This window comes from Panthera tigris, chromosome D2 (assembly GCF_018350195.1).
Source record: "Panthera tigris isolate Pti1 chromosome D2, P.tigris_Pti1_mat1.1, whole genome shotgun sequence".
Taxonomy (NCBI): Eukaryota; Metazoa; Chordata; class Mammalia; order Carnivora; family Felidae; genus Panthera; species Panthera tigris.
This window is the reverse complement of record NC_056670.1, coordinates 48,700,765-48,722,212: the sequence shown is the minus strand read 5'-3', so window position 1 is coordinate 48,722,212 and position 21,448 is coordinate 48,700,765. Positions and strand designations below refer to the sequence as shown.

The 21,448-nt window shown below is 40.0% G+C and overlaps 1 protein-coding gene across 17 annotated transcripts in view; it reads right to left on the bottom strand.

Annotated features, from left to right (window-relative positions):
* Nucleotides 1-6,348: 6,348 nt before the first annotated feature.
* Nucleotides 6,349-21,448, bottom strand: part of ZNF239 (zinc finger protein 239) — a 16,088-nt gene continuing 988 nt past the window's right edge. For 4 of the 17 annotated variants that reach the window (XM_042959955.1, XM_042959953.1, XM_042959949.1 and 1 more), the window contains exons 2-4: nt 21,206-21,246; nt 12,582-12,694; nt 6,349-8,865 (exon numbers count right to left, since the gene is read on the bottom strand). In XM_042959955.1, the coding sequence (XP_042815889.1) occupies nt 7,380-8,636 (1,257 nt within the window). In that variant the 5' untranslated portion in view covers nt 8,637-8,865; nt 12,582-12,694; nt 21,206-21,246 and the 3' untranslated portion in view covers nt 6,349-7,379. Of the gene's footprint in view, nt 8,866-12,581; nt 12,695-13,380; nt 13,462-13,711; nt 13,753-21,201; nt 21,331-21,448 lie in introns of those variants that run through there. The other 13 variants (XM_042959946.1, XM_042959943.1, XM_042959945.1 and 10 more) reach the window with 8 other exon arrangements.

Here is a 21,448-nt window from a genome sequence, read left to right as displayed (position 1 = left end):
TCTTATTAATTTGTAGGTTTTATTTATATATTCTTGAATTAAAGTCTTGGTCATGTCCTATGTAAGAATTGCAGTATCTTCATCCACCATGGCTTGCCTTTTTACTTAGTTAATAGTTTTTTGTTTTTTGTTTTTTTTTTGCACAGAAAATCTTAAGTTTAATGTGTTCCAGTTCTCTTCCTTTGTGGTTAGTGCTGTGTCCTATTTTTTTGCCTGTTCCTAGCTCATGAAGTTATTCATCTGTTTTCTACTAAAACCTTAAAAAAACTTTCACATCTAGACTTGCAATTCATCAACTCAATAGTGTGATTCTTTTTTTTAACCATATGGTTATCACAGTGACATGGTTTTATTTGTTTGAAAAGACATTGCACTGCTGTGTCACCATCATAATAGATGTAACTCTATATAGTCTGATGTACTAAGGACTGCAATCCTTTCTAGAGACTTGGGATGTCAGTGGGCACCATCTTTATGCAATCTCTTTGCCCTGCCCCAGGTCATCAGTGTCTCTGAGGAGTCTGTGTGCAAGTCTGGTGCCTGCAATTTTGTGTTAGCTGCCCAGGGGACACATCCTTCATAGCCTGGCTGTGGTGGCCAGTGGGGCTGGTGTTCATGGGTTCTATGGGATGATAGCAAAGAAAGAAACAGTTCTTAACTGGCTATCACCCCAGTGCCCAGTGCAAAGTGAGCAGACAGAAACAGTGATTTCCCAGTCTTTCTCTGGAAGAGATATATTTGCATACTTTAAAAGCTGCTGCCTGAGGGTCTGGGTTTCAGTCAGTCTGAATTTAGATGCTGACTGGGATTCTCCTCTTTGGGACACTGACAGATCTTGTCACATCCTGAACTACTGGGAGCCACTAAAAATAAGGTAGATGCTTAGACAATCACAAAGGTTTGGGTTGAACAATAAGGTATATCTCCTATATAAGGACACTCCTTTAAGACTGGGAGAGGTGGTTGTTTTATACAATGCATTAAACCATTACAAAGTGAAGGAAAATGGAAAAACAGAGGAATACGTTCCAAATGAAAGCACAAAATAAAACCTCAGAAAAACACCTTAACAAAATAAAGTGATTTACCTGTTTGGTGTTTTTCAGAGGAAATTGTTCTGTATGTAGCTATAGATTTGGTATGTCCATGAAAAGAGGTGAGTTCAGGATCCCTCTTTGTTGCCATCTTGAACTTGAACCCTGATAGTGATATCTATATAACGCATAGGGAATAGAAAAAAGGAACACTAACAACGGGTTTTGCTTAGGATTTGCCTAGATTAACGTTGGAGGGGTGGGGAGAAGAAGGGAAAGGACTATCAGAGGCATCTGTATGGCTTTTTCACACATTGCATGACCATGCTTCCTCCTCCCAATCAATACCCCTTACTCTGTAATCTAATATATTCTCTTGCCCCTCAGTTTTGGGCAAGATTCAATACTATTGACTATTCTTTTGTTACTATCTCATCTCATGGCTTCCTTGAAACCATATCTAATTTTTTTCTTTCTCTCTTTATAGCACTTTATGGGTTTTGTGTTTATGTTTACAGTGTTTATGTTTACATTGCTCATTTCTCTTAGCTTCTGGTAATGGCTCTCTGTCCTCGGTGTTTTTTAGCTTGCAACTGTACACCAATGTCTCTGCTGTCATATGGTATTCTCCCTTCATGTGCCTGGGTCTTTGTGACTCTTTTTTTTTTTTAATGTTTATTTTTGAGAGACACAGAGCATGAGTGGGGGATGGGTAGAGAGAGAGGGAGACACAGAATCCGAAGCAGGCTCCAGGCTCTGAGCTGTCAGCACAGAGCCTGACGTGGGCTCGAACTTACGAACCGTGAGATCGTGACCTGAGCCGCAGTCAGACGTTTAACTGAGCCACCCAGCTGCCCCCCCATCTGTGTCTTTTCTATCTGCCCTTAATGGTGTGCTCTGTCCCAATACTTAGGCCCAGCTCAATTGTCCCCAAACCAATGCAGCCTGGCATACGGTGCATGCTCAGACTTATGGTGGGCCCCCCTCCTTTTTCTCTTTACTGCCTTGTTGCACCAGCTACATCTGGGACAATGTTGACTAGAAGAGGGGAGTAGATATCTTTGCCTTCTTCCTAGTTTTAGAAGGAAACTGCGTTTTAGTTCACCATTAAATATGTCAGGTGCTGGTTCTTCCATAGACACTCTTTGTTAGATTGGGGATGATCCCTTTAATTCCTTACCAATTGAGAGTTTTTAATCATGAATGTTGATGTTTTTCAAATACTTTTTCTGCATTTAAATAAGAGAGGGTTTTTCTTTTTTAGTATGTCAGTATGATGAAATACATTGATTCTGAATGATACAGCAAACTTGCATTCCTAGGATAAACTCCATGAGGTATTACCATCTTTTATAGATAGTAGTTTCAATTTGCTATTTTTTAAAAGAATTTTTTGCATCTGTATTCATGAGAGATGTTGATGTATGATTTTCTTTTCTTGTGAGGTCTTTTCCTGGCTTTGGTACGTGGGTAATGTTGGCTCACAAATGGGTTGTTAAGTGTTTCTTCCTAGAAGAGAATTTGTATAGAATTGTTGCTCTGTCTCCCTTAAATATTTTTAGAATTCATTTGTGCCATCTGGGTCTGCACTTTTTTTGTGGGGGAAGGTTGTCAGCTACAAATTCAACTTTTAGGGCTACTCACATTTCTTTTCTTCTTGAGTGGGTTTTGGTAGTTTTTGCTTGTCAAGGAGTTTTTACATTTCACCTAAGTTGTTGAATTTATTGGCATAAAGTTTAAAATTCCACACTACTTTAGTAGATCCAAATATTTCGGTATATACTTTCAGTTCAAAATATTTTCAAATTTTCCTTTTTACCTCCTCTTCATGGCTCATTTAGGAGGGTGATTTAATTTCCAAATATCTGGGGTTCTTCAGATATCTGTTAGTGATTTTTAATTTAATTATTTTCTGGTTATACGTACCTTGTATAGTTTCCATTCTTTTAAATCATTTGAAACTCGTTTTATAGCTCACAATATTTGCACCTGAAAAGAATGTACATTATGCTGTTGTTGGGTGGTGTTCTATGTATGTCATTTAATCAAATTAGTTGATGGTCTTTTTTACCCTTAACTGATTTTTTTTTTTGACAGTTTAAAACTTTAAGGGCATCTTAATAGTCAAGTAGCTAACATAAGAACATTTTGCAGAGTTTCAGCGTGTCTTTGTTTAAAACTGGATTGCCCTTCACCTGGGTAACTCGGTTAAGCACCCTTAACTGATTTTCTATTTGTGGTATCACTTAAGTGTTGAAATACTTGAAATAACCATACTTGTCTACATTTATTTCAATTTTATCAGATTTTTTTTTTTTTTTAAGTAGGTTCTGAGCTCAACACAGGGCTCAAACTCACAACTCTGAGATCAAGTGTCGCATGCTCCACTGGCTGAGTCAGCCACGCACCCTTCAATTTTATCATTCAAAAAATTTTTTTCAATGTTTTTATTTTTGAGAGACAGAGACAGAGCATGAGTGTGTGTGTGTGGGGGGGCGGGCGGCAGAGAGAGAGGGAGTTACAGAATCCAAAACAGGCTCCAAGCTCTGAGCTGTCAGCATAGAGCCCAATGCGGGGCTTGAACTCATGAGTCGTGAGATCATGACCTGAGCCAAAGTCAGACACTTAACCGACTGAGCCACCCACGTGCCCCAATTTTATCAGTTTTTATTTCATGCATTTTGAAGCTATAAGTATTGGAGAGAGAAGATAACTGTTTTACTGTTGGATTCTCAAATGCCAGAATACAGGTCTCTCTCCCTCCAGGCCAATTTCTGCAAAGAACTCCCCACCTCTTGCTGGAGGGTAAATCTCTGGTTGGCAAGGGCACAGGGGTTGGAGAGGAGGGCATGGGTGTATGGGGTTAAGTGAATGTTCCATATACACCTGGACATTAATTTCACTGCTTTCCCTTCATGTCTCACTCCTGTCTTCCACAGTATTAAGCATTTCTGAGACTGGAGCCAAACTGGTTACTTTTTGTCCTTATCTTCATATGCAAGCAGTTTAAATGGTGCCTGTTTCTGCTCTGATACAATAGCCACCCCCCTTCCATCTTTCAAATTTTTGTTGAGATTTGTTTGTTATGGTCTTCCTCCTGTTCTCTTTATTGCTGTGGTTTTATAAATGTAAAAAATTTCTTTTTAGCATTTTAATGCTGTCCAGAGAGATGTTTAACAAAAAGTGCACTTTCTAGCCTTTTCTCTGCTAGTCATTTTGCTTGGGTTGACCATACACTGACATTTCTGTGGCCCTTGCCACATGTTCCTATGTATTAGCTTTTCCCAGATCTAACTCTTGAACCTACTTGTTGTTATTACCTGCCTTCAGGTACCAATCTGGTGTCAGTTTTACTCTTGCAACTTCTTTGGGCATGTTGCTTTGAACTTTTGTTTGCTTTCATTACCTAGGGTATAGTCTTGTACTCCATGACCAGTCATGATGCTTTCTCATCAATGAAAGTACAATGGGAAAGCCATGGGAATTTCCATATTTCATTCTATCCCCTAACTCTGGCTGTCAGGGTGGGGGGTGGGAAGGAAAAATTAAAATATCAGGGGTGCCCGGCTGGCTCAGTTGGTAGAACATGCAACTCTTGATCTCGGGGTTGGGAATTTGAGCCTCATGTTTGTTGTAGAGATTACTTAAAAATAAAATCTTAAAAAAGTTAAACAGATTATAATTTGGAAATGTGACAAGTAGTGATCACATATTCACTAGTATTTTGACTTTAAGATATTAAACAACCCATACAGAAGGAACAGCACCCAATGAATAGGTAAGAATTTAAAGAATTGTAAAAGTGTTCCAAGTACTCAACAAATAATCTGTAACCTATATAGAGACAGAATTATCAATTGAATATAACTGATGATTACTGAGAATAGCCAAAGGTCTTTGTTCAAATCAAGTATCAAGCCTAGGGCAACCCTTGAACTCTGAAAAAACTCTTCTTCAACAATCCTAAAGCACACATATATTTTTTTCATGAAATTGGGATGTATCTTAGCAAAGTGCTTTTTTCACAATCAATGGTTTCTTAAGATCTGATGAAATGTGACATATCCCCTGTTGTTCCCCCTGTATTTTCATGTGTAAATCCCTCTTTTCTTTCCCATAATCCGTGAAATGCTTCCCAAGGACTCTGATCATATTTCAATTGTATTAAGGAAGATGATGCTTAAAACAGTAAAAGCTAAACATAGTTAAAAACATTGATATCATAAGTTATGTATAAAAGGAAATTTGGAAAAATAAGCTATTTTATAACCATTTGAGATTTGGACTTCCGACCTCCCTCTATCCTCAAAGCACACAGGTTCTTGTGATCATATTTGGCTCCAAACCCCAGTTAGATTCCATATATCAGGGAGTTAGAAGACATATGTGACAAAGAGTGAAATCCTGAATAGATACTCAGGTATGATCTATGAGGGTAGAAGGAATGAGAGGCATTCATTCATTATTCTAGAGATTGGTGAAACAGAATCACATCATTTGTGATGTTGCCTTAGAGTACCCAAACAAATGAGACATTATGGAATGGCTAAAGGGCAGATGCTTAATCATCACCCTAATCATTGCATATGGAACGTTTACTCAAGGGTGGAGTCAAATATTCTGGAACTATCTCTTAAAGGCAAATGTCTTAATCTCTCTTCTTTATTCCTTAATAGAGATGAGCTGTTTCCCCAAAATTAATGTATACTTTTCCTGTTATCTATGTCCAGTTAACTACTTCAGCTTACCTTGGTCAGGATATATTAGTTATAACCCCATGTTCTCAAGCTAATAAGTAAGCATCCATATTTTTCATATATGGATACTAGTTATTGGTGAAAAACTGGGATATGAAACACTAGGTAACCACCTGAGAACTGCTTGAGGAATCATTAACCATTAGTGAGAAAATGAGGGCTGCTCATTGTATAGTAAATCTCAATTTAGTTATGTACATAATCACTTTTCTTTCACCTGTTGCTTCCGCTTCTTGTATCAACTTCTAGGGGACAAATGTCTCTTTGAAGTGTCCTAGCTTCACACTGCAAGTGAATTATATGTGATACATTGCATATTTTAAGCCTGGTCATCCCAAACATACTCTCCAAATAGGTTAAATGTTTTTATATAGCTTTTTTTTTTCACATTTATTTATTTTTGAGAGAGACAGAGTGTGAGCAGGGAGGGGCAGAGAGAGAGGGAGATACAGAATCTGAAAACAGGCTCCAGGCTCTGAGCAGTCAGCACACAGCCTCTCATGGGGTTCAAACTCACAAAATGTGAGATCATGACCTGAGTGGAGTCGGAGGCTTAACCAACTGAGCCACCCAGGTGCCCCATATAGCTATTTTTATGTGAAGTACTTTCAGCCAAATATAAGAATAATTTTATAAATCAGACTTCTAGATCTATAGTGAGACCTAAACAGGCTGGGGATTCTGTGAAAACAAATGGCTTTTGGGGGGTACAGCAAATATTAAAACAAGAGATAAGCCCAAAGAGAAAAATACTAGAAATTTTCTCTCTGGACTCCTTTGTTTTGCTTAGCGCAGACATGAGTGCTGAAGAAAATTAAGGAAATGAGGTAGTGAGGAATTAAATACATTTAGATATATTTCATTTCTGCTATGTTTCAACATGGTATATGTACCCTATTTGGCTTTAGTTTGGTGGCGGGGGGTCATCTGAAGTGGTGAGATCTGGGAGAACCCCAATAGACCAGCCGCACCCAGGAAAAAGAACTACTTCTGTTCCTAGGCAGCTGCCTTAGGGGGGGTGGGTTCAATATTCTGTAAAACAGTGTATGGGGTGTACCACACAAGTAGCTCCTCTCTACCACCTGCCACGTGGCCACACCCTGTTGGTATATTTTTTTCATAAACACAAGAGATTTCATGCCCATAGTATCTCCCACCATCCCTTGACCTAAAACTAACACGTGCAATCACAGTTCAGAGAGAGCTCATCAAGGCTGGAAGGAAATAGGAAAAACACAAGGCACATGATTTGAAGAGAAACCAGAGTTTCAATTTCTCAGAATGTGAACAAAGGGAAACATGTTCTGCTTGCACAAATATAAAGTTTTTTGCACTTAAAAATGCGGGGTAGGATATACAGTTCTAATAACACCGGCTGAACTGCAAAGTACAGGTATTTCACTCTACCCGTCCGAGGAACCAGAACAATCGGTTCTCTGTATAGCATGACAAAGTGCTTGGTACTTAAACACTTTAAATGAATGAATAAATTTCAGTGAGGGAACATATCTGAATAACCTATGATCTCTCTCCTGAGAATATAAAGGGAAGAGCGATATTAAAAATGTTTAAGTCTTTACTGTAGACCTTATTTAATAGGATCTTTCCTATGAACCCGCTGGTGGATGTGGAGGTTGGAGCTCTGGCTGAAGCCCTTCCCACACTTGCTGCACTCATAGGGCTTCTCTCCAGTATGCACCCTCTGGTGGATGAGGAGTTTTGAGCTCTGGCTAAATCCCTTCCCACACTTGCCACAGTGATAGGGCTTCTCTCCAGTGTGGACTCTGAGATGGATGCGGAGATCAGAGCTCTGGCTAAAGCCCTTCCCACATTCGTAGCACTGGAAGGGCTTCTCACCTGTGTGTATGCACCGGTGAATGTGAAGGTTCGAACTCTGACTGAAGCCCTTCCCACATTCCCCACATTTGTAGGGCCTCTCCCCAGTGTGGACTCGCTGGTGGATGTGCAGGTTGGAGCGCTGACTGAAGCTCATACCACACTCCCCACACTCATAGGGCTTCTCGCCAGTGTGCACCCGTTGATGAATGTGCAGTTTGGAGCTCTGACTAAAGCCCTTCCCGCACTTGTCACATTTATAAGGCTTCTCGCCTGTATGGACTGCGTGATGAATGAGCAGACTTGAACTCCTTGTGAAGCCTTTTCCGCACTTGTCACACTTATAGGGTTTCTCATCCGTGTGGACTGCTCGATGGATGAGGAGACTGGAGCTCCTCGTGAAGCCCTTCCCACACTGCTCACATTTGTAGGGCTTTTCTTCTGCGTGGCGCCTTTGATGAAGTAGCAGCTCTGAGCGCTCGCTGAAGTCCTTACCACACTGACTACATCTGTGTAGCTTCTCTGCAGTGTGGATTTTCTCACACGGATTACTGCCTGAGCTGTTGTTATGTCTTTTCCTGCAGTTGTAATGGTTACAGGGTTTGTCCCCTGTATGAGCTCTCCGATGACTACGACCGACCACTTGTGATTTCCAACCACAAATGTCTTTGCAGTTACAGTCAAAGTGATCCAAAGATTCTCTCAACTGGCCATTCTGGCAAGTTGCCTCACCACTGACCAATGGTGAGACCAGTTCTGTTACATCAGACAAAAGTTTAATTTGAAGGTTCTCTGAACAATGGTCCATGGGAGGACTTTCTCCTCCCAAGACTTTTCTCTCAGTGCCTTCTTCAGTTATAAACAGACTTTTACTTTTCTGAGGATCCTGGGGCTCCTTTTTGCAGAAAGTCACTGAGGAGCCCTTTGTGGCCACTTGGCTTGGGACTTTCAAAGACAAATATTCTTCACTTGCCATGTTTTTATAATCATCACTTTGAAGAGTCACCATACTGCTCTTGTTTCTAGAAATACAGAAGATGCTTTTCCCTACTTCTGACAAAGGGAAAAATCTAGTTCAGGATTCCTGTACCCTTCTCCTGGAAGATTCACAATACAATCCTGACTCTGTAATTGTGCTGGCCATATCTTCTAAAATTAGCCAGCAGAAAAGCCCCTAAGTAATAGATCCCTAAGTCTTTTTTCTTGAAGATTCTCCATAGAATTTTCATTCAAATCTCCTAGGGAACAAAGAGAATTCAGTGATAAGAACATACAAAGAGTAGATTTCAAGATTTTGGAACTAGAATGCCTAATGCTTGAAGATTTAGTAACTAGGAAAAGGTTCAGTCTCGTCCTTATAGTCATGTCCTTTGGGTTAATGTCAGAAGGAGAGAAGGCTTAGCTACACAAGGCAGAAATCTTGTCTCAGCTTTTAAACAAACAAACAAACAAACAAACAAACAAACAAAACTGTTCTTCCCCTAACCTTGCATAGGCAATGAATGTGTCCTTGTCACAAATAACATTTCATTTCACTTTACTTCATTGTACTTTAATTAAATTTGCATTTAAATTGGTAACCCACTTTAAAAGGTGCTGGGGATACAAAGAAGAAAATAGAAATTCTTCTGCTTAACAAGCTAGAGCCTACTAGGAAGAAAGACAGTATCAACAGTGATAACCGTAAGTATGACAACAGATGCACGCACAACCAGTCATGGGAGCACAGAGTACAGGCATTCAACCCAAACCTTGGGGAAGATTTCTGGGAGCAAATGGAAGGGGGGGGAAAAAAAGTGAAAATGCAGAGAAAATATGACATGCTCCAGAAAACTATACACAACTCCTTGTGGAGGATATAAAACAGGTGACAGGGGTAAAAAGTGTGCTCTGAAGAGGAAGGCAGGAGACAGAACAAAGGGCTTGGCGTGTACTATAAGGATTTAGGATTACAACCCTCAGGGATTTAAAGGACTTCAATGGGGAGCAAAATACCTGATTTTGTGATTTTAAACACCATCAGAAATAAGCAAGACTTTAGGTAGAGAAACAATTGCTGCAGCAAATCAGAAGCAAAGTGATAAGGATGGTTATCAAGACAAAGGAAGAAACTCATTGTAAATCACATGATGACCGACTAAACTTAGGAGGGGAAGGAGGCACCCAGCAGGATCCTTAAGTTCCTTACTTGAATTGACCAGGTATGGGGGTGTACTTGGTAAGACAGGCTGGAATGGGAAAGTGGGGACCAATAACAAACACAAACTTTGCCTTGTTTAATTTGTGGTGCTGTTCTTGTACTGTTCAGTAATATGGGCCTGGAACTCCTGAGAGAGAACTGTTCCAGGAATGTAGATTTTAGACTTACTAGTATGTATGTATGTTCATCAAAACAATTAGAGTGAGTATCTTAATATTACACTGAGGTGACAAAAAAGAAGTCCACAATAGTCTTGTAAAAATAGGCCACAATTAGCAGAATAAAAATGTTGAGAAGCTCCTAGATGATAAAGAGCAGATGAATGAGAACTGATGGAGAATCCAAAAAAAAAAACAAAAAACAAAACAAAGCAAAACAAAACAAAAACCAAAAACAAATAAACAAACAAAAAACCCAAAACCCAAATGCACAGCTCAAATCACATACAGAGAAAAGGGCTTCCAAAAGACTAAGATCTCAACAAATCCTAGAAATTCAAATTCCAAACTCAGAATCAACAGTTGTAAAGAGAGGTTTACCCTGGAAACATGTTTATTAATTCATGTTAGGCATTTCTTTTCTTTTTTTTTTTTAGTTTTGTTTATCTACTTTGGAGAGAGACAGAGAGAGAGAGAGAGACAGAGTTCAAGAGGGGAAGGGCCACAGAGGGAGACACAGAATCCGAAGCAGGCTCCAGGCTCTGAGATGTCAGCACAGAGCCTGACGCGGGGCTCGAACTCACAGACCGCGAGATCATGACCTGAGCTGAAGTCGGACACTTAACCAACTGAGCCACCGAGGCGCCCCCAATGTTAGGCATTTCTAACGGCTGGACAAGTTGTTGCCATTAGCAGCACCACTCTCCCAAGCACCCTCTTCCCTACAAAAAAATGAAACATTGGGTGGCTAAGGGTAGTGGCCCCACAGAAACCCTCAAGAACAAAATAAATGGTCTGCCAGAGAAAAACTCCTAATAGTATTATTTGGGCTGGAGAGAAAAGCAGAAGTTGAGGTAATACTGAACCTGCACAATGAAAGGGTTGATTAAAGTACAAAAAGAAGCAACTGACTCCACATGTGCCCAGAATAAGGCTCGAGGTAACCCTTGAAGTGGGATTTCTGATAAGAGAGATACCTCAGAGCTAGAGATTGAGAAGCAGGGCACATCCTAGGTAATTTTGCACTGAAAAGGCAACCTTAAAAAAGGGGTTTACAACCACCCACCATCTGGATTCTTATATCTGTCTCAAACCCAATCAGCAGAGGTGTCCTCTATAAGTACAGCATGCATGCACCAAAGAGGGCCAAGCATTAGCTGAGGATACATACTCCAGTGTCATACTGTGAACATAAGCCTTTTGAAAAAAAAAATGAGACAATAAAAACAATATAAGCAGACCAAAAAAAAAAAAAAAAAAAAAGCAGAAAACTAACATAAATGAAGACTGGCATAAACTCAAGAAATAATGACCAGAGGAAACAGAATTTAAAAGGTACGTAATTAAAATCCTAGAGAAATCTGAGAGGATATCGCATCTAGAAAAACAACATAATCTAATAAAATATAAACACATTGCTATGAAAAATAATCAGAATTCTTTCAAATTAATAAAAGGACTGAAAAGGATTACAACTATCCCTGTCATGCCCATTTGAAATACTCAGGCACTAGCTGCACAATCTTATGTAAGAGGAACTCTTATGACATCCATTCTACACATGAGGAAACCCAAGGTTGAAAAGGTTAAGTAACTTATGTCACAGCTACCGTCAAGCTGTCTGATCCTAAGGTCTACGATCTCAATGGGTCAAGAAGCAAAATGAACACATGGCTAAGATGGAAGATTGAGGGATTCTCCTAGGATGCAGAGTAAAAAAAAGAGACAGATGGAAAGATAAAAGTAAAAGCCCATTTTGTAGTAGTTCCGTGAATATGGTGAAGACTGAAGGGAGGGAGAGAAATGATCAAAGCAGTAACAGATAAAAATATTTCTTAGAATTCACAATTCAGTGCTCACTGAATGCTAAAAATTGTATGTGAAACTTCAGGACTTCAAGGAAAAAAAAAATACCAGAAAACACAAAAGCATCCAGACAGAAATGGCAGGTTGTGTGCAAATAAATGAGAATTAATATATTAACACCGAACTACCAATAAACAATACTGGAAGCCTGAAATAATTGAGCATTATCTTCCATTTGGAGGAAAAGTGATTGTGAAGAAGATGATACACAATACAAGAAATTGCAGTGAGCAAAGAAGTCAATAAAATAGACAGTTAAGTTGAATCGACTGTTGTTACATAAGAGAAAACTATAATAATTAACCAAACCACTATAAAACAGCATGGAAAATCACCCCAAATAAAATACTTTAAAAAGCAAGCATTAGCTTTAGGAAAGGAAAAAAAAAAAGGAACTGTAATTACAGTACACTACTTTACCCTGCAGGGAACAAGTGTTATGAAGTCAAAGCAATGTAAGCATTAATCGTGGATGAATGTTGGGGAAAATAATGTAAAAGAGCTAAATCCTCATTTATAATTTAAATAAGTCAATATAAAATATAAAATACTGATAAACTGAAAATTAGCAGTATATTATAATCAACATTAAAACTATACTGAGATACCATTTTCCACCTGTTACACTGGCAAAACCCAAAAGCCTGAAAACACACTGCTTGTGAGTGTAAATTTGTAACACCCCCAAGAAGGACATTTTGACAATGATCAAAATCACAAATGTACGCACTCCACATTTCGGCTTGGGAGTTTCATTCTTCAGATTTCCAGGTAGACTTGTGAAATGATAACTGCAGGAGATTTAGTCACTGCAGATGGCTTGTGACAGCAAATGACCACAACCTGGGTAGAGGGGAGTTAGGGACATGAAGGAAGGTTTACACGGTGCACCTTTTTATTTTTGTAGTATAGCTTTAATAATTTATTTACTTATTTATTAAAGAATTTTTTTCTTACATTTATTTATTTTTGAGAGACAGAGACAGAGTGTGAGCAAGGGAGGGGCAGAGAGAGAGGGAGACACAGAATCCGAAGCAGACTCCAGGCTCTGAACTGTCAGCACAGAGCCTGACACAGGGCTCAAACCCACGAACCATGACACCATGACCTGAGCCAAAGTTGGACACTTAACAGACTGAGCCACTCAGATGCCCCACTTTTTTTTTTTTTTAATGTGTATTTATTTTTGAGAGCGAGAGAAACAGAGAGCAAGAAGGAAAGGGCAGAGAGAGAGGGAGTTTGAAATTTTTTTTAGGGGGGTTCCATGGAGCCCAATGTGCAGCCTGAATTTGGGCCCTGAGATCAAGACCTGAACGGAGATCAAGAGTTGGACACTTAACTGAGCCACCCAAGTGCCCCAATTTTTGAGATTTTTATATCTTACTTGCATTAAAAAATGTTGGACATCCACATTCAATGTTTTATCAATGAAAAATGAAAACCTAGCATTGAGACTGAAACTGGAAGCATAGAGCACAGGCATTACGTTTATATAAAGAAAATGAAAGCACAGGCCTCTCACTACTTACAGGGACTTCTTCACTCTGTGGTGCTTGCCTCACCTCCCAGGTTTAGTTGAAAATAATGGTTCAAGAGCCACAGTCACTGAGGGAAGAGAACCATGTGGACAGAGGCAGGAAAAAAACCCTGATAGCCATTATTACAGGCTATTTCTTTTTGGTGGTTTTGTACAATGTTTTTACTACGGGATGGCAATTTCACATGGTTTAATCTAGTAAGTATATATGTATCTTACATCTGTGAAAAAGCCTTTTGTGGGGGCGCCTGGTGGTTCAGTCAGTTAAGCATCAACTCTTGATTTTGGCTCAGGTCATGATCTAGCAGTTCAAGAGATCAAACCTTGTGTCAGGCTCCACACCGAGTGCTGAGTGTGGAGGCTGCTTGGGATTCTCTCCCTCTCTCCGCCTCACCATGCTCACTCTCTCTCTCTAAAAATAAATAAACAAACATTTAAAATTATTTAAAACAAAATTTTTTTATTTTAGAGACAGAACACAAGTGGGAGAGAGGGACAGAGGGAGAGAAAAGCCTAAGCAGGCTCCATGGAGCCCCACATGGGACTCAATTCCATGACCCTAGGACCATGACCTGAACCAAAATCAAGAGTCAGATACTCAACTGACTGAGCCACCCAAGCGCCCCTAAAAATTTTTTATCATTGAATTTTTTAATGGGTACACATTTTTCTCTTATATGTTCCACTATAATTTGTATAACCAACACCCTCTGATATGTTTGGTGAGTAATTTTTTCACTATTTCATTTTATCTATCTATCTATCTATCTATCTATCTATCTATCTATTTATTTATTTTGAGAGAGAGAGTGGGGGAGGGTCACAGAAAGAGGGAGAGAGAGAATCCCAAGCAGGTTCTGCACTGCCAGCACAGAGACTGATGCAGGGCTTGAACTCATGAACCGTGAGATCATGACCTGAGCCAAAATCAAGAGTTGAATGCTTAACTGACTGAGTCACCCAGGTGCCCCTTCAGTATTTTAAATAATTCTATAATGACTTATCATTCTCCATGATTTTCGGTTGGAGTACTGATTATTTGCTTACAGTAGATACCTAACAATGAATTATTATATCAAAAATGTTTAACTTCTTTGATTTAAGCAGTCAAAATGTTTTTTGAGAAAAACTGTCAGTTATATCCATATTTTTCTTTATGGTATGAAATTTTGTCTCATCAAAAGTATTTTCTTCTATTCAGAAAGGGAGATGGATAAATCCCTGAATGTGTAAGAAAAGAAGAAATGGAAACTAGACATTGTATGTAGGGGATATTTAATGAAAATAAAGTCAAGCAGAGGTAGTACAAGGCCAATGTGGGGAAAACGTGGGAAAAGACAAGAGTTCAGATAAGAAGGTCAGTGTAAATGGGAAAGACCACAAACTTCTGAAAAGGAAGTGTGGGGGGGGAGTAAGTGACTAGAAAAAGGGAGATCAGTATGTGGAGACTATCCTTTGAGGCCTTAGCTTTCTCCACAGACCAGAGAACTTCAGAGAGAACTCCAGGAATATTAAAAAAGGGACTCCTCTTTCATGAATTAGCCTGGGCTTATAATCTGCCATGATGCCTAACGGATTCCTTTGGAGTTTATTTTCCATTATATAATGATCTTCACCTTGGTCTGAGAGATCACAACTGGGAGACAAGAAGGATCGGGTAACTGTACAGAAAGCAAATTCAGTCCCAAGAGATGATTTTATAAGGGATATGGTTTTTAAGATGACTCAGTAAAGCTACATTCTCCAATTCTTTTTTTTAATTTAAAGTGTATATATTTATTTTGAGAGAGAGAGAACGAGCGAGCACGCATGTCAGCAGAAGAGGGGCAGAGAGGGAGAGAATCCCAAGCAGGCTCCATACTGTCAGACGAGAGCCCAATGTGGACTCGAATTCATGAACTGTGAGATCATGACCTGAGCTGAAGCCAAGATTCAGATGCGTAACCAACTGAAGCACCCAAGCGCCCCTACATTCTCCAATTCTTAACAAGCCAAGTTCTTTGGCTGCATAGAATAATCAGAAACATCCTTTGTGCCAATAAATAAATAAATAAATAAATAAATAAATAAATAAATAAATTAGGAAACATCAATTCCTAAACTACACCCCTGGGGCCCCATCACTATTTAAATTTGAAGAAACAAAGATTCTAATAGGCAGGTGTCCAGGCTCATGTTCTTACCTATGGAGACCAACTGTGGTTCTCCAGCATCACAGCTCAGTGCAGCTTCCTCTGAGCAGAGTCCAGACAGCCTTGCCCTTCCTCAGTGAAGCCCCAAGAAACATCCTTGAATGTTACTAGCTTCTGAAACATTAAGCCCATTTCTCCTCAACTGGCAACCATTTGCACAAATGCCTTGGAAGGAATGAGGGGTTGGTAGCACTGGACAAGGTAAGAAGGGTACAGAAGAGTATAGTTCAGGGATATGAGTCATTTAAGTCAAATTTTGTTGGAACAACTTTCTTTTCTCATCCACTTTGCTATTTTTATCCAAATCCTTCCCTTCCTGTCCACAACTCACCCAAGCTTAAGCTGTCCAGTTACTGAATCTTTCCTTGTCACTGTCATCTCATGACATTGCAGAGTTGTCTTTTCCACCCATTCCTATCATTATCCTGATAATCTCAACACCCAAGAGAACAATTTGCTAAACACTCTAACTTCACGTTTCTTAACTACTTTAGTGCTAATCATCTCTGTCTCATTTCTTCAAACTCAATAACCATAACCAGGGCCATTTTGCTATATGGACCACCCTGCTTTTGAAATATTAATCTCTTACTATCCTACTCTTTAAAAACATCTTCCTGTTCTTTCTGCTCTTTCTCTTCCATCACACCTCTTTTATCAAGAGCACCACCTGCTAACTCCTTTTTTTTCCCTCCCAGCCAAAGTATACTTCTTTTTTTCCCCCCAAAGTATACTTCTGATTTCAAGTCTTTCCCTAGTCCTATCAATCATGTTCTTTCTACTTCTAAACTAAGTAGTTGAACGTTCCTGGAAAAAAGAAAATAGCACATATACACATACCATAAAATACTATCCTTAGGTATTCCCAAATATTTACCTCCAGCAATGTTTCCCCTTACCTCTACACTCCAAATCCCACTTAACATCTGCACTTGGATGTCTAGAAGGCACTTAAAATTTAATAGGCCCCAGTGGAACTCTCGCTCCTAAAAATCTCCATCAATATCTGCTTTTGCCTAGGGGTCCTCATTTTAGTAAATGGCCACACAACCCACCCAGTTGCTGAAGTCAAAGTCCTAGAAGTCATTTTGATTCTCTCTCTTCCTCACATTTTATCCATACCAAGTCCTATCGATTCTATCTCTAAAACACATCAGAATCTACTCACTTCTCTCCACCTTGGAGATTATGATTATGAGCACAGCCATATTAAGTTTGAATTGTACCAACCTCCCAATTTGTCTCTCTGCTTCCACACTTGCTACCGCACACAATGAATTTTCCACATAGTAGCCAGGGTGATCTTTTAAAACATCACATCAGGCAGGAAACCCTCCAAAGGTTTGCAACGGACATCGAGTAAAATCCAGACCCTTCATCTTAGTCTGCAAAGCTTAACAGACTGGGGTCCCGTCACTTCTCCAACCTCAACTCAAGTCACTCCTCCCTACGTGTCATACTTGGCCGCAGTGACCTTGCAGGTCCTTGACAACATCAAACCTATCCCAACTTAGGGCCTTTAAACTGGCTGTCCCCTCTGCCCAGAACATTCTTTTCCCACATCCACACACACCTGGTTCCTTTTTATTCAGGCCTCAGCTGAACTACCGCTGTCAGGGAAGCATTTCCTGTCTTAATTTCCTGTCTAATCCACAGTAGCATCCAGAAACTATCACTTCTCTTTGTTTTCATTTCTTTGCACTACTTATGCCTTATCTCATTTTCTTATTTATTCATTTGCTTTCTTATTTACCATCTCTCCCCACTAAGATATATGTTACTGAAGAACAGAGAGGTGTCTGATCCTTGCATCCTCAAGCAATGCCTGTCACTTAACAGGCGTCCAAACATTTATTTAGTTAACTTCACAGTGACTCTGGTTCCTTCCAGAGTTCTGTGGATGGAGCAACACTTCTCAAATTACCTCTGGCGAAGGAATACTTTCTTTTAAAAAGTTTCCAATATGTCAGACTTGTCACATTTTTGTAAAATACAATAAAAAAGAGTTACTAGAAAATAAAAACCCAGACATAGAAAATGCCGAAGCCATTTTTAAATTATTAAATTATTATTAAAATATTGAATTATTTTAAACACTCTCAGTGTCTCTCCTTGTGTCTTTGCAGATTGGTAACAAGCCATCTGTGGGCTGCCACCAGCCTACAGGCGACACCTAAAAAGCAGACTGACAGAATATACATAAGATGAGAACGAAGTGAAGCCACAGAAGCAGCTCAACTCTGGGCCAGGGAAGAACCTGCTAACTTTCAGAACTCCAACACCTCAGGCCTGAGGCTGAAGGGGCTCTACCCACTCGCGCCTCAGGAAACTGAAGACAACCAGGCCGCTTGCGGGAATGATAGGACTACCCTACTTGTCACCAGTGGAAGGTAATGATGAGGGAAGGCAGCAGTTTCCTCCCAAGCTCTCAGGTCTCCACTGTATCTGAGGAGAGAGAGATGAGATTGGGCTCAAGAAGCCTGCAAGTTCCTGCGTGAAGGTGGGAAAGAAAAGCGGCAGAAGTGGAGGTTGCTGCTTCAGGGTGCCATACATACACCCGTGAGGACAGGGGCCAGGGGAACGTCAAGCATTAGGATTAGCCACTCCTTTCAACCAGACTTTCTTCTCAACCTCAGAGAACAAGGTTTCTTTATGTATGAGGCTAACCTCTCTCGTTGCATTCTAGATTCAATCTTCTTCCTTTTGAAATTCAAGTCCATCAATTATCTTTTTTCCCCTTTCATTTTTTAACCATCTTCCTTCCACTCAGTCATCTGGATGGTCTAAGACTCCTGCCCTACCTCAGTAATTTCAAACCACTTCAGATCTTGTGAACTCTTCTCTCCTAAATCTCCCTTCAAAGTGTTACCTCTTCTTTATTTCACTGCCACCGTCGTAGGTAAGGTCCCCGTTTCTTATTCTAGACCACAATAAATCCTTACCAAGTCTTTAAAATACCAGTTTTGTCATTTTTCAATCCAGAGACTGAAAGACTGAGTTACTAATTTTTTAAGATCCCACAGATAAAGTGGTGGGGAGAATTCCATGCCAAGAATGGAAAGGATATGTTGATGGACTACTAACTCTGCAGCAGACTAAAGATTCCGGGATAAGAAATGGTAGGACAGTGGGCCACATGAAAGGTATCAGTGTGATAAAGGTAAAGAAAATAGTGGTTCTGCCAAAGACAAAGCTGGGGGAAGGAATCTGAATAATGAACAGTCTCCCCTGATATCAGTGGAGCTAATGAATTACACCCAAGGTAGACTCAGTATCCTGAAGGCTAACCAAAGGGAAAGGTCATGGGACTAGCAGTTTCCTGTTCCCACCTGACAAATGTCAAACTCCTTAAAACTATTTATATCATGTAACTTTCCACTTCCTTTCCAGAGCCCATCCTTGCTGGATCCAACAATTTACTCAGAGGCAGGAAAACAGTAATGCAGAAGTCAGGAGGTAGACAAGTGCTGTCGTCAGACTAGATTACCTGCAGTTAACCAAATGTCACGCTGTAATCTAGAATAGCCCTTTACATGCTGCTTCTGTCCTGACTTTTATTTCTTCCATTCATCTTGCAACTCCTTTCAGTTTCAAGACAATCAACAACTGCCTTTCTGAAGCGTGAGGATAAGTTAAATGCCTCTTCCTTCAAGATCTCATAGTATTTTTCACATATCTCTACCATAGCTATAAAGTCTGTCTTCCAAATTGGCTACAAGATTCTAACGGATAGGGGCCATGTTCAACTAATCTTTAAATCCCCAGCAACTAGCACAACTGACTAGGGATCTAAACGATAGTTACAAATTCACATTCAACTTGAATGATGAAAAGATACAAGTATACGTGAACTTTGAGATCATCAAGGTAAACACTCTAATTTTACAGATGAGAAGACCAAGGCTCATGATAGTGAAGTGACTTACTCAAGGTCACAGAGGGAGGGGTTAAATTGGGACTCCTGCCTTTCAGACTCAAGGACAATGTCTGGTACATAAGAGAACACTCAATAAGTATTGGTGGAATAAAGTCTTTCTTTAAATTCAAAAGTTATTAATATATACCAGAATTTCAAAATTCCACTATATTAGCAATCCCCAACTTCATGATAAATAATCTTCATCAGGGCCTAGGTAGAGGAAAAGGAAGGAAAATATATAGAGCACAGGGTTTCATTCACATTAATTTCCCTTGAAGCCCTCAATTCCTTTTCAAGGCACAGAGATGGCATGCTCTTAGGACCTTGGGGCAGCTTACTGTCCTCTAAACAGATCTTTATAAGAGCTCACGGTCTCTTCCTATGTATCTAAGAACTGTATTTGCCAAGCAAAAAGATGGTCTTTCTGGTGGTGGTGCAAAACTTCTTCCTTAAAATCCAGCCTGATATTTTATTCAAGTAACTTCTGGTATAATTCACCTGTTTAGTTATGGAGAGGGAAGAGCATAGAGTTAGAAGACACGGAGTTTCCTTCTGCCTCTGCTGCTTCTGCAACAGGGGACATGGTGCTTTCCTTCAGCTCCCTCAGATTTAGAGCTCTCTGTAAAATGCCAGTCCCAAGGCAGAGAGGGGGCTGGCGGACCCCTTCCATTTCAAACATTCTATGATTCTAAGTGTTAACCTCAAGGTAACTTTCGAGGAATGGTTTTATGGAGACAAATGAGAAATCAGTTTTTACAAAAGTACTACTCAGTAATTTAACAATTTATTGGACCAATTAAACATGTAGGTATGTTGGTGAAGGGAACAAAGCAACCAGAGCATAAAAGATAAATAACCTATCTTACCTACCTTAATGACGCTCGCATTAAGTTTATAGAGATATATCTCACAACAAATCCAACAAATCTTTGGATGTACAGAGGCCAATAAGATTAAAGAAAAAAAAAAGTGAAACTCTCCTTTTAGTAGGTTTGGGGCGAGGGTAGTGTCTATGAATCTGAATTCTTAAAAACCACCACAGTAACTCTGATGAACAGCTTGGTTAAGAAGTATTACTGGGAGTGATTTGGTAATGACTGTGCTGGCATTTAGCAAACTTTTTAATGTTTAATAAATGGTTATTATTAAGATGTGTATTCTTTCACACACAGAAGGTGCTCATGCAGAAAAGCACCACAATTTATAATTCTGTTTGTTCTCCTGACCCCACTTAGCACTGGCTGGAACAGGTGAGAACTCTGAATAACTTTCAATGCGAGTGAAATGCCTTGGCAGGAAAAGGGAGGCTTTGAGAGAGGACCAGGCAAAGACGCTGTGTGGACTCTTTCAATGGGAGAGCACAGCGCAGTGCTCTGGGGAGTGGGCCAAGTTCACGGAGCTAGGGTGGTTCAGTGAAAACTGATGTGGAATTTAAAGTAAGCGGCCACCTGTGCAGACTCTGGCGACATCATTTGGTAGCTATATGCCCTTAGCATATTAATGTTCTTACACCCATATGTATACAATATTTTAGGTCTCACACCGACGTCTGACAATAAAAAGATCGTACAGAACAAAGACAGGAACCTGACACCAGATGAGCACTCAATTCATGCTAATGTTCTTTCTTTGTTCCAAGCTAGAAAGGTTCTGTCCATTCTCAGAGAGATGGCATTTTCACAGAGAAGAAACCCCAACTCACCTACCTGGCACTAGGTCATTTCCTCCTCTCTGGAAGGTCACCGTCCTGGAAAAGTGGCGTCAGGGAAAGAGAAACAGCCATGAAAATCAAGTCCACCTTGCAGGATACAGACCAGCCAGTCCAGCAAGACTGTAGGAAAAAAGTTACTGAGCTCCTGCTACTAACCCCTTTTCAGTAGCCCTTCCCACGCCATCTCCCGAGCTTTCTTTCTAGTCTCTCCATGCTGCCCCTCCCTCACCTCTCTCCA